At 43.7% G+C, this 13,537-nt stretch overlaps 1 protein-coding gene across 1 annotated transcript in view; it reads left to right on the top strand.

Annotated features, from left to right (window-relative positions):
* Positions 1–7,374: 7,374 nt before the first annotated feature.
* Positions 7,375–13,537, top strand: part of LOC138422464 (cytochrome P450 4X1-like) — a 51,504-nt gene continuing 45,341 nt past the window's right edge. The window contains exon 1 of the mRNA XM_069557458.1: positions 7,375–7,641. Coding sequence (XP_069413559.1) covers positions 7,450–7,641 — 192 coding nt within the window. The 5' untranslated portion in view covers positions 7,375–7,449. The remainder of the gene's footprint in view (positions 7,642–13,537) is intronic.

Here is a 13,537-nt window from a genome sequence, read left to right on the forward strand (position 1 = left end):
AAAAAAGGAGATAGAGACTGGATCTTGAAATTGTAAAATTTAATGATATGGATATAATTCAAAACTATCCATGATCTGGAGATTTTTTACAGAATTTTTTTAACATAAATTTATTTATTTTAATTGGAGGTTAATTACTTTACAATGTTGTAAAAGATTTACATTTTGTATTGCTGCTCTCTGTTGTGGTTTGAAATAACACAAAATATGAATCTTTGCATCTACCCTAACATTTTCTTCTTTCTAATTCAAGGCTATTGAACTCTTGAGAGTCCCTTGGACTGCAAGAAGATCCAACCAGGATCAATCCTGGGTGTTCATTGGAAGAACTGATGTTGAAGCTGAAACTCCAATACTTTGGTAACCTGATGCAAAGAGCAGACTCATTTGAAAAGACCCTGATGTTGGGAAAGATTGAGGGCAGGAGGAGAAAGGGACGATGGAGGATGAGATGGTTGGATGGCATCACCAACACAATGGACATGGGTTTTGGTGGACTCTGGGAGTTGGTGATGGACAGGGAGGCCTGGCATGCTGCAGTTCATGGGGTCGCAGAGTTGGACACGACTGAGCAACTGAATTGAACTGAACTGAATGGTCTCCCCAGTTCACTGGTTGTATCATTCAAAGGGACTGGGGAGACCAGTGCAACTGCTGTGTCACACAGGAGACAAAGAGAAATGAAGGACCTTAAAATTCTCAGTCTGGTGATAAGGGGCTTAGGGCAAGCCTCTTCCCCTTTTTTGGATTCAATTTCCTTATTCCAAAGACAGGACAATGTCTAGATAATCCATATGGGTCCTTCCAATTGTGGCATTTACCCATTGTACTATATCTCTTTGCTTATCAATCTATCCCCACCACCACCAGATTGTGAACTCCGCCAGGGCAAGGCCTCCCCTTGATCCATCTTTGTATCCTGGCATCGCTCAGCACTGGCTGGTATACAGAAGGCAACAGTGCCTGGGGGGAATGGGTCTACGCTTCCTACCTGAACATTTCCATTCTCTTACCTCCAGGCTCTTGCGGAAGGAAGTAATGGAACTCTGTGTCCTTGGCCCTCTACATGGAACTTGCTATGTAAATTCCACTGGCTCCTGTCTTTTCACATCTTATGTGCCTATGTCCTCACATTAACCATGGTGGCTGTTCCAAATCACCACTCTGCTCAGGCACTCAATCCTCCCTGTCCTTGCCAGGGCAAACAATGCCTCAGAATCCTTTAAGAAAATTGAGGTTATTTGGCATCAGAAATCTAATCTACCCACTCCCTCCCTGTTTCTCACCTCTCACACTTCTCACATTTCTTCCCAGTTGCACCCCCTTCAAAAACTATAACTTCTGTGTTAAATTAAGAGCAGAACACAGTGATTTCTACCCAGCCTCAATATTTTCATGAAAATATCCATCTACGAAGTTTCTGAGCCACATCCCACCAGCTGATTCATTCTATTCAATGCCCCATTCATCCCCTGGCCCTATTTTTTCTCTTATTGCTCCTCTCTAAGCACTTTGCAACACCATGCCCATTATGAACAAGCACCAGGCTCCCTGTCATGAAAATAATTGTCAATTTAATTTATTCTTCCTCTTCTCAAATCCCTTCCCCACTCCCTGCTGCTGCTAAGTCACTTCTGTGTGACCGACCCCCTAGACGGCAGCCCACCAGGCTCCCCCATCCCTGGGAGTCTCCAGGCAAGAACACTGGAGTGGGTTGCCATTTCCTTCTCCAACGCATGAAAAGTGAAAAGCGAAAGGGAAGTCGCTCAGTCATGTCCGACTCTTTGTGACCCCATGGGCTGCAGCCTACCAGGCTCCTCCGTCCATGGGATTTTCCAGGCGAGAGTACTGGAGTGGGGTGCCTCACCTTCTCCCTCCTCACTCCCTATGTTATGCTTATTCTCTTAGTATACAAACTACTTGACCTGGGAAGACTCCAGTTCTTTGTCTTCCATTTGTTTTGGAGATAATTATTCTATATTCCTCATTCGGCTCTTTCCCAAATCTCCCCCTCCCCGCACATGTCTCCTTAGTTCAAGTGAATTAAAGAACTATTTTTAAAACATCTACTGTGTGTCTAGCCCAAAGTTGGGCTCCAAGAGAATCCAAGAGATGAAAAAAAACAATATTTGTACCACTATAGAGTTTCAAAACCTAATTAGGAAAGCAAGTTGCATATATAAAGAGGTATATAATGAGGCATACATAATGAGGCTGCATAGGATTGGTGACTGTGATATGAATAATAAATGAAACATGAGCAAAGTGTCAAATGAGAGCTGTAAAAATGTGTTGGGACATCCCTGGTGGTACAGCGGATGGAAATCCACTTGCCAATGAAGGGAACATGGGTTCAACCCCTGGTCCAGGAAGATTCCACATGGTGTGGAGCTGCTGGGGTTGTGCACCACAGCTACTGAGCCCACGCTCCAGAGCCTGAGAGACACAGCTACTGGAGCCCGTGTGCTACAACTACTGAAGCCCGTGTACCTACAGCCTGTCCTCCGCAACAAGAGAAGCCGCCACAATGAAAAGCCTATGTAAAGCCTGAAGAGCAGACCTCGCTCACTGCAACTAGAGAAAGTCTGCATGCAGCAATGAAGATCCAGCGCAACAAAAAATAAATAAAAATAAAAATGAATGTGTTGATTGTTCACAGGATAGATTCCCATGGGCTGGGGCTAGTTAGAGAAGCATTTATAGAGTCAGTGAATCTTGAAGATGAGTTTGAGAAGAGCACAAGACACACAGGACAAGGATTGGTGGGTGTCTGGAAAGAGGGATGTTAGGGAATATTAATTCTTCTCGCTTTGTCTATCTCAAGAACAGAAACATAAGGATCATCCTAGATTTCTTCTCTACTGTGCCCACATCCAGTCAGTTACCAATTCCAGTAAAAAAAATACACCAGTATTTCTCCTACTCATTCTGCCTCTCTGTCCCATGATACTGGCAGTCCAGACCATTTTCGCATCTTACCTGAACACAACAGTAGCATTTGAACTGTTCTCCTAGTTCAGGTCCTATATCCCTCTGTTTTTGTGGTTTAGCCCCTAAGTTGTGTCCAACTGTCACAGCTTCATGGACTAGAGCATATCAGGCTCCTGTCCATGGGACTTCCCAGGCAAGAGCATTGGAGTAGGTTGCCATTTCCTTCTCCAGGGCATTTTCTTGACCCAGGGATTGAACCTGCATCTCCTGTGTCTCCTGCATTGGCAGGAGGATTCTTTACCACTGAGCCACCTGGGAAACCCATATCCTTCTATATACACACATAATTTGCTCCCATAAATGTTAAGATCCTGAGACCTGGATTCTTCAAATTGCCTCCTTACCCTCTAGTGTCCTTGGGCAAATTGCATAATCTCTCTGTGTCCCAGTTTCTGTATACATAAAATGAGGATATGTAAAGCGCTAATACCACTCTCAAATTTTTAATTTGATAATTAAATAAGCTACTACTTCTAAATCACTTTAGAATAGTACTTGGCACTTAGTAAGCACACAATAAATGTTTACCTATTATCATCCAAATAGTCATCACAGTGCTCTACTATCTAACCCATGTAACTTTCCATCTTAAATCCCTTCAGTGGAGTCTTCTGTCCTAGGTAAAGCCTGAAGTCCTTACTTACTTGGACCTGCCAAGCATCATTATTCGTGTTGCTGGGGGCTTTTTCAGTGACCTCTGTCCCCTGTACTGCAGCTGAGGAAAGTTAATTCAGTGGCTATTTGCATAAGAATGCCAAGAGAAGGCAGGGACTGCTCCCCCAAAATGGGATTTTTGAGTGGCAGTAAGTATGGAAAGCCAGTCTTTTGCCAGAATAAATTTCTAAATTTCTCTGTTTCCCCACTGTTGGAGTGAATGGAAGCTCTTCACTCTCAATTGAAGGTAGACAGAACACAGGCAATATCATAAGGAAAGTTCTTCCTACGTGAAATGGAGGTTGTGGAAAAGCCACCTCTTCCAACCTACTGGGCTGGGAGAAGAATGAGCAGAGGTCAGGAAGCCAGTGGTCAGGAGAGTAACTGATTTCTCCCATCTAGGCTAAAATCAAGGGAAGGCGAGTTTTGGATAGATGACAGAAAAGTTGATAGCACAAGAGTTCCTTTTTGGGAGGAAACAGAATGAAAATGGCATGAAGGAGAAAGAAGGCCTGAGCTAGCACCCTCATGCCTCTTAGGGTATATTGGTAAAAAGCCCAAAGTTCCTTTGTTCTGCAAGGAAGGACATGGAATGCAGAAAATAGTCTGGCTAGGTCTCAGAGAGCTAACACTTCCAGCAAGTGCCTCGGTGGGACTGGGTCAGCTAAGGTATCCTCAGGCCCTGACCCTGCTGAGACAACTAACTAGAAGTTCACCAACCCAAGGACCAGACCAGACTAGATCTCACAAAGCTGAGAGTACCCAGGACCTAGGTGTGAATCTGAGGTCTTCAGCCAGACCACTATGATGCAGTCTTATGAAGGCCACCATACACTTATCATGATCTAGGGAAAGAGCAGGACACAGAGAAAGAATCAGAAAAATAAAAATGCCATGAATCTCCCAGGAGAGACTGTAAACCAGAAGATTCTGATACACTGTTAAATAGCAGTTTCTGGTTGAGAGACAGACATAGGCGGGAGCTGGTAACGTCTGAGAAGAGGCAACTGAAACACTTCATGTGTGGTGCACAATGGATTTGAGGGGCTGGCATTTGGTCCAGGTAAAATTGTCTTCACTGGAGTCTGTCCTAACCGTTACCTTTCTAAGTGAAACCTGGCTCCAGAGCCTGGAGTGGGAGCCTGAGGAGTGGACGGTACTGAGGAGAGGGGAGTAAGGAGTTACAGCAGAGACTGGGTTTATTATTCTGGGCTGTGAATCCAACACCTTACATTTGCCTGTTTTAGCATAAATAAATGAATGTATGAAAGAAGGCTAGATGTGAGGGACAGCAGCTTAGCCACCAGGGAAGCCAGCTTGAGAAATTAGGACTCTTGAATCCGACTTCACCACCTGGTGGTTTTGCTGTTGTTAGTCATTGTGTTAGTCAGTTGTATCTCACTCTTTGTGACCCCATGGATTGTAGCCCACCAGGCACTTCTATCCATGGGATTTCCCAAGCAAGAATACTGAAGAGGATTGCTATTCCCCTCTCCAGGGCATCTTCCCAACCCAGGGATCGAACATGCCTCTCCTACATTGGCAGGTGGATTCTTTACCGCTGAACCACCACTGAAGCCCATATCTGATGATTAATAAGTACTAAAAATGCATAGTTTTTAAATTTTACTATACTATTATCTATGCTCTTGAGATTATTAATAATTATGTCTCTTGAAAGTAAAAAAGGACAGTCAAAAAGTTGGCTTAAAGCTCAACATTCAAAAAACTAAGATCATGGCATCTGGTACTATCAGTCAGTTCAGTTCAGTTCAGTCGCTCAGTCGTGTCCGACTCTCTATGATCCCATGAATTGCAGCATGCCAGGCCTCCCTGTCCATCACCAACTCCCAGAGTTCACTCAGACTAACGTCCATCGAGTCAGTGATGCCATCCAGCCATCTCATCCTCTGTTGTCCCCTTCTCTTCCTGCCCCCAATCGCTCCCAGCATCAGAATCTTTTCCAATGAGTCAACTCTTCGCATGAGGTGGCCAAAGTACTGGAGTTTCAGCTTTAGCATCATTCCTTCCAAAGAACACCCAAAGCTGATCTCCTTTAGAATGGACCGGTTGGATCTCCAAGGGACTGTCAAGGGTCTTCTCCAACACCACAGTTCAAAAGCATCAATTCTTCGGCGCTCAGCCTTCTTCACAGCACAACTCTCACATCCATACATGACCATTGGAAAAACCATTGCCTTGACTAGACGGACCTTAGTCAGCAAAGTAATGTCTCTGCTTTTGAATATGCTACCTAGGGTGGTCATAACTTTTCTTCCAAGGAGTAAGCGTCTTTTAATTTCATGGCTGGTACTATCACTTCATGGCAAGTAGATGGGGAAACAATGGAAACAGTGACAGACTATTTTGGGGGGGCTCCAAAATCACTGCAGCCATGAAATTAAAAGATGCTTGTTCCTTGGAAGAAAAGTTATGACCAACCTAGACAGCATATTGTAAAGCAGAGATATTACTTTGCCAACAAAGATCTGTCAAGTCAAAGCTTTGTTTTTTCCAGTAGTCACCTATGGATGTGAGAATTGAATTAAAAAGAAAGCTGAGCACCGAAGAACTGATGCTTTTGAACTCTGGTGTTGGAGAAGGCTCTTGAGAGTCCCTTGGACTGCAAGGAGATCCAACCAGTCCATCCTAAAGGAAATCAGTCCTGCATATTCATTGGAAGGACTGATGCTGAAGCTGAAACTCCAATCCTTTGGCCACCTGATGGAAAGAACTGACTCATTTGAAAAGACCCTGATGCTGGAAATGATTGAAGGCGGGAGGAGAAGGGGATGACAGAGGATGAGATGGTTGGATGGCATCACTGACTCAATGGACATGAGTTTGAGTAAGCTCTGGGGGCTGGTGATGGACAGGGAAGCCTGATGTCCTGCAGTCCATGGAGTCGCAAAGAGTCAGACACGACTGAGTGACTGAACTGAACTGATGTCTCTTGTATCCAGGGCTGGCTTCATGGGCCTGAGATCTAAGCCCTGCACTCAAAAGGGTGTGTGCTTGGTTTAATGCTCTGCTGTCATCATCTTGAAATTTTTAATAAAGTCTTAACAAGGAGCCCCGCATTTTCATCTTGCACCTGGATCCACAAATCCTGTAACCAGCCCGGTCTGAATCTGCGTGGTGGGACTACTACATGACGGTAGCAGCTTTGCATCTCTTCCCAGCTCAGTGTTCAGGTCCTCTGCTGGCAGACTTGACATAGGACTTGCTGGGCACGGGCAAGCACCAGTAATCAGAGTGAGAACCAGCTGTAAGACTACTAGCACACCTCTGGACGGGTACCTATGTAAGGTTAATAATCCTACTCACGCATTACCAGCCCCCAGACTCTTGTGGGTTTTGATAGCATTTCAGTGGGGAACAAGTTCTTTTCTTCAGCACAGTTTATAAATGCTTTGTGGCAAAGAGGAAAACCAACGACGTTAGCTTTGGCATTATTTCAAAACCTAAAATTCAGATTTTCTGTGACTGAAAACTGTCACACATGAACTATGACACTTCATGAGAAGTCGTCCTGAATGCAGGTTTGCATCCATTGATAAAGGGCAAGAAATCCGGGAACTCGCGCCTGCTTCCTCCCCCTAAGCGGGAACTGCCCCTCCCAAGGCTAAAGAATTAGCACCCTGGGCGATGAGAGGAGGAAGCGGGGAGAGGGACCCGGATCTTGCGGGAGGGCACAGAGAAACAGTGGGCGGGCTTTGCCCTGGAGTGAGTGGGTGGATCCTCCCGCAAGAGCCTGCTAAACAAAGCTCCCCTCCCGCAAGGCAATCCTGGCAGCGCAAAGCGATGGAGTCCTCCTGGATGGAGTCCTTCTGGCTTGAGGCGCACTGGACAAGGCCCTTTCACCTGACGCTGGCGTTCTGTTTGGCCCTAGGGCTGCTGCAGGCCATCAAGCTCTACCTGCAGAGGCAGAGGCTGCTTCGAGACCTGCGCCTCTTCCCCTCGCCCCCCACTCACTGGCTCTACGGGCATCAAAAGGTAGACACATCGGAGGCAGGGGTGAAGGAGGATGCTGGAAACCCGATCGCACAGAGAAGCGGCTGCTTCCTTCTTTTCCTCCCATCCCTAGCCTGTGGCTCCCGGCACTTAAATTACTCCATGAAACACCCTAGAGCCACTGCTACTGCTGCTGCTACTAAGTCGCTTCAGTAGTGTCCGACTCTGTGCGACCCCATAGATGGCAGCTCAGCAGGCTCCACCTTCCCTGGGATTCTCCAGGCAAAAACACTGGCGCGAGTTGGCATTTCCTTCTCCAATGCACGCCACTAGAAGGGATATTTAGGGGGTGGGAGTGGACTTCCCTCACAGCTCAGTCGGTAAAGAATCTGCCTGCAATGCAGGAGACCTGAATTCGATTCCTGGGTTGGGAAGATCCCCTGGAGAAGGGAATGGCAATCCACTCCAGTACTCTTGCCTGGAAAATCCCATGGACAGAGGAGCCTGGTGGGCTACAGTCCATGGGGTCGCAAGAGTCGGACACGACTTAGCGACTACATCACCACCAGTGGGAGAGGGGATATTTAAAGAGACAATATGGAAAAAGAAAGCTGTGGTGTAATCAGGTCTGTCTAAATTGCTTCGCTCATCTCTTGCATTTATGTACGCGTTTTAAAAAGCCTTCCACATACATTGCTAAAAAATAGTCTGTTACTCTAAATGACATGTTTTTTTAATTAAAAAAATTTTTATTTATTATTTCTTTATTTTTGGCTGTGCTGGGTCTTCACTGATGTACATAGGCTTTTTCTATTTGCAGTGAGCAGGGGCTACTGTCTAGTTGTACCCTGCACAGACCTCTGATTGCGGTGGCTTTTCTTGTCACAAACTAAGAGCTCTAGGGCAGGGCGGGCTTCAGTAGTTGCTGCGGGTGGGCTCAGTAGTTGTGGCACAGGGTCTTAGTTGCCCTGCAGCAAGTGAAATCTTCCCAGACCAGGGATCAAACCCTTGTCCCCTGCATTGGCACACAAATTCCCAATCATATCACATCATCCATTTCATAGCATATGTCAGAATTTCCTTTCTTTTTAAGGCTGAATAAAATCCCATTGTATGTATATACCATATTTTCTTTATCCATTCATTCGTTGATGGACCCTTGGGTTGTTTCCACATTTTAGCAGTTGTGAACATGAGTGTACAAATATCTCTTTGAGACCTTGCTTTCAATTCTTTGGGGTAAATGTGCAGAAATGGAATTGCTGGATCCTATGGTAATTCTATTTTTAGTTTTTTGAGGAAACACTGTACTGTTTTCCACAGTGGCAATACCATTTTACATTTTCACCAGTAGTGCACAGGAGTTCCAGTTTCTCAACATTCTTGCCAAAACTTGTTATTTTCTGTTCTTTTTTTGAATGACAGCCATCCTAATGGATGTGAGGTAGTATCTCATAATCTTGATTTGCATTTCCCGAATGATCCCTAATGCATCACTGAACATCTTTTCATGTGCTTATTTCCATTTATATATCTTACTTGGAGAGATGTTTATTGAAGTCTTTTGTTCTTTTTTTTAACTTAAAACGTTTTACTGAAAGAAAGATTCTTTAAATTCTATAGTGCTTTACAATTTTCAGAAGTTACATACATATGATTTCATATAATCCATTGTTGTTGTTCAGTTACCCAGTTGTGTCTGACTGTTTGCAACTCCATGGACTGCAACACACCAGGCCTCTCTGTCCCTCACTGCCGGGGTCCAGCCCCGGTGGATCCAGGGTAATTCGAAGGGGAGACGGAGTAGGCGTCCTAGGAGAAAACTTATTTAATTACAGATAGGGAGAGATTAGAAACGGATAGTGTAGTAGGAAAATTAGTGAAGAAAAAGAGGCTGAATAACTTGGTTTACGTGGAATACCAATCACCACCTATGTAGGCCACAGGCGTCTTTCTGTTCTCCCGAAGGAGAGGAGGCACTGAGGCCTCCCTGGTCGGATCTTAGAAGCCCAGGCAAAATTAGCAGGCTTTGTGAGTACCCACGTACCAGATGGGAATTCAGCCAGAAGGGGAAAGAACGACACAGGGAAACTGGTCTTTCCAGAAACTGATCCCATTTCTTTATTTTTCAGGTTTGCTTATATACTTTTTGTTATACATAGGGATGAATACAGAGTCACATGGGGTCAGCAGACCTGACCCTTGTCAAAATCAGGTGCTTCATATAAAATTATACAAAGGTCTTATGGGTTTTACATCATCTTCTGGCCATGAGGCCTGTTGACATTTTATGGCCCTTTCTGATAACGGTCAGTCAACCAGAAAACTTATTTTTTCCAGAGGTGATTTTTTCTTAAACCAGGCACCACCCTCCAAATAAAATTGCATTCCTATAGGGTGAGGGTGTAGTGGGTTACAATCAAGAAAGGAATTTACTTAGTCTAAGGTTTAACGTGATTAATCTTAAAGGTTAATACTTATTTTTCCTATACGCTAGTTATAGTCATTATAAGGGCAAGGAATATGGAGATTTAGCAGCAAATATTGGCTCAACAAATGAAAACCCTTCACTAGCATTCCCCTTAAGATCTATTTAGTCTTAAGATAGTGATAAAGTTACATTTTTACATAGCAAGGACACAGTGATTTATAACAAAGTACAGTGCTCTATAACAAAAGAGAAAATTCATTAACTCAAAAAGTCTAGTATTGCTAACATCAAAAACTACTATATTTTCTTTTCTATATTCCAAATACATCGATTAATATATTCCCAGGTGCCTAAGGATATGGAGGCCTGGCGACAATCATTGACTCAACAATGAGAAAAGCCCTATGCTAATTAAGACTTTCAAAATACTCCAAACTCTCTGTGCTATTTATGGTTGAGAGGTAGTAAACAATCATGTGTTTGGCAGGAGTATGGATAATCCTGTCACACAAGCTAGTTTGCCAGCAGAGAGGTTTGACCTGAGACACCCTTGTCACACCTAGGGCAGGGAATTAGCAGTAACTATTGGCACAATAAATGAAAAATCCTTCACCAATATAGTTCCTAATCAACCCACTATACTATACTAATAATTTTCTAACTTTTCAAAAGAGTCTGCATATAGAAAGTTTAAAGCATCTCATGCCTCTCAGGTTGGGAGGCTGTAAACAATCACACATGGCCGGACAAACCCACTCAGGCAGGCTAGAGAACCTTCAGAGGAGTTTGTAAGTTGAAACACTCTTGTCACGCCCAGGAATTTTTATTAACTGGAGCTGCAAGTTAACTCCTCTGAGAGAAATGATGATGGGGGAGAGCCCCCCGTAAAGTCAGAAGTATAGGTGAGAGCATAAAACAGACTCTGGTTTTGGGGGTAGATGCTCGGGAACAGGGGGTTTCCTGAGGCTCGATCCTGCCTTTGCGTATGCCGAGCCTCTTTCCTCATGACCTTTGCCAAGGGTGGAGTTCCTCACACTGGCTCCCGGCACCTCACTATCTCCAAAGTTTGCCCAAGTTCATGTCCATTGCATTGGTGATGCCATCCAGCCATCTCACCCTCTGACGCCATCTTCTCCTGCCCTCAATCTGTCACAATATCAGGGACTTTTCCAGTGAATCAGCTGTTCACATCAAATGAACACAATACTGGAGTTTCAGCTTCAGCATCCTTCCAATGAGTATTCAGGGTTGATTTCCCTTAAGATTGACTAGTTTGATCTCTCTGCTGTCCAAGGGACTTTCAGGAGTCTTCTCTAGCACCACAGTTCAAAGGCTTCAATTCTTTGGTGCTCCGTCTTCTTTACAGTCCAGCTCTCACAACTGTACATGACCACTGGGAAGACCAAAGCCTTGACTATAAGGACCTTTCTCAGCAGAGTAATGTCTCTGCTTTTCAGCACACCATCTAGGTTTGTCAAAGTTTTCTTGCCAAGAAGCAAACATCTTCTGATTTCATGGCTGCAGTCACTATCCTCAGTGACTTTAGAGACCGATTAGAAGAAATCTGTCACTACTTCCACCTTTTCCCCTTTTATTTGCCATGAGTTAATGGGGCCAGATGTCATGATCTTAGGTGTTTTTTTGAACATTTAGTTTTAAGCTGGCTCTTTTTCACTCTCATCCTTCACTCTCATCAAGAGGTTCTTTAGTTCCTCTTTGCTTTCTGCCATTAGAGTGGTATCATCCACATATCTGAAGTTGTTGATATTTCTCTTGCCTATCTTGATTCCAGCTCGTATCCAGCTCAACATTTCTCATGATGTGCTAAGCATGTAGATTAAACAAACAGGGTGACAGCAGACAGCCCTACTCTATTCCTTTCTCAATCTTGAACCAATCAATTGTTTCATACAGGGTTTGCTTTTGCATACAGGTTGCTTCTTGAACGGCATATAGGCTTCTCAGGAAACAGGTAAGATGGTCTGGTATTCCCATTTCTTTAAGAGCTTTCCACACTTTATTATGATCCACACAGTCAAAGGCTTTGGCATAGTCGATGAAACAGAGGTAGATTTTTTTTTTTTAATTCCCTAGCATTCTCTATGATCCAGCAAATGTTGGCAATTTGATCTCTGGTTCCTCTTCCTTTTCTAAATCCACCTCAGACATCTGGAAGTTCTTGGTTTGCATAATGCTAAAGCCTGGTATACAAGATTTTAAGCATGACTTTACTAGCATGGGAGATGAGTGTAACTGTCTGATGGGTAGCACATTCCTTAGTACTGCTCTTCTTGGGAACTGGAATGAGAATTGACCTTTTCCAGTCCTGTGGCCACAGCTAGGTCTTCCAGATTTGCTGACATATTGAATGAAACACCGTAATGGCATCATCCTTTAGGATTTTGAATAGTTCTGCTGGAATTCCATCACATCTACTAGCTTTATTAACAGCAGAGCTTTCTAAGGCCCACTTGACTTTACTCTCCAGAATGTCTGGTTCTGGGTGGCTGACTATACCATCATAGTCACCCAGTCCATCTGTATCTTTTTTATACAGCTCTTCTGTGTATTCTTTCCACCTCTTCTTGATCTCTTCAGTGTCTGTCTATAAGGTCTCTACCGTCTCTGTCCTTCATTGTGCCCATCTGGGCAAAATGTCCCCTTGATATCTCCAATTTTCCTGAAGAGATGTCTAGTCTTCCCGTTCTGTTTTTTTTCCTAGTTTTATACACTGTTCATTGAAAAAGGCCTTCTTGTCCCTCCATGTTGTTCTTTGGAAATCTGCATTTAATTGGATATACCTTTCCCTTTCTCCCTCGCTTTTCACATCTTTTCTTTCTTTAGCTATTTGTAAGTCCTCCTAAGATAACCACTTTGTCTTCTTGCTTTTCTTTATCTTTGAGATGGCTTTGTTCACTGCTTCCTGTACAAAATTATGGACCTTCATCCATAATTCTTCAAGCACACTGTTTACAAGTTCTAATCCCTTGAATCTATTCATTACCTCCACTGTATATTCATAGGGGATTTTATTTAAATCATACCTGGCTGTCCTAGTGGTTTTCCCCACTTTTTAAAGTTTAAGCCTGAATTCTGCTATGAGAAGCTGATGATCTGAGCTACAGTCAGCTCCAAGTCTTGTTTTTGCTGACTGTATACAGCTTCTCCATCTTCAGCTACAAAGAGTGTAATCAATTTGATTTTGATATTAGCCATTTGGTGAAGTTCAAGTGTAAAGTCGTCTCTTGTGTCATTGAAAAAGGACATTTGCTATGACCAATGCATTCTCTTGACAGAATTCAGTTACCCTTTGCCTTGCTTCATTTTGTTCTCCAAGGCCAAACTTGCCTGTTATTCCAGGTATCTCTTGACTTTCTACTTTTGCATTCCAATCGCCAATGATGAATAGAACATCTTATTTTGATGTTAGTTCTAGGAGGTCTTCTAGGTCATCATAGAACTGATCAGCTTCTTCAGCATCGTTGGTAGGGGCATAAACTTGGGTTA

Source organism: Ovis canadensis, chromosome 1 (assembly GCF_042477335.2).
Source record: "Ovis canadensis isolate MfBH-ARS-UI-01 breed Bighorn chromosome 1, ARS-UI_OviCan_v2, whole genome shotgun sequence".
Lineage (NCBI taxonomy): Eukaryota > Metazoa > Chordata > Mammalia > Artiodactyla > Bovidae > Ovis > Ovis canadensis.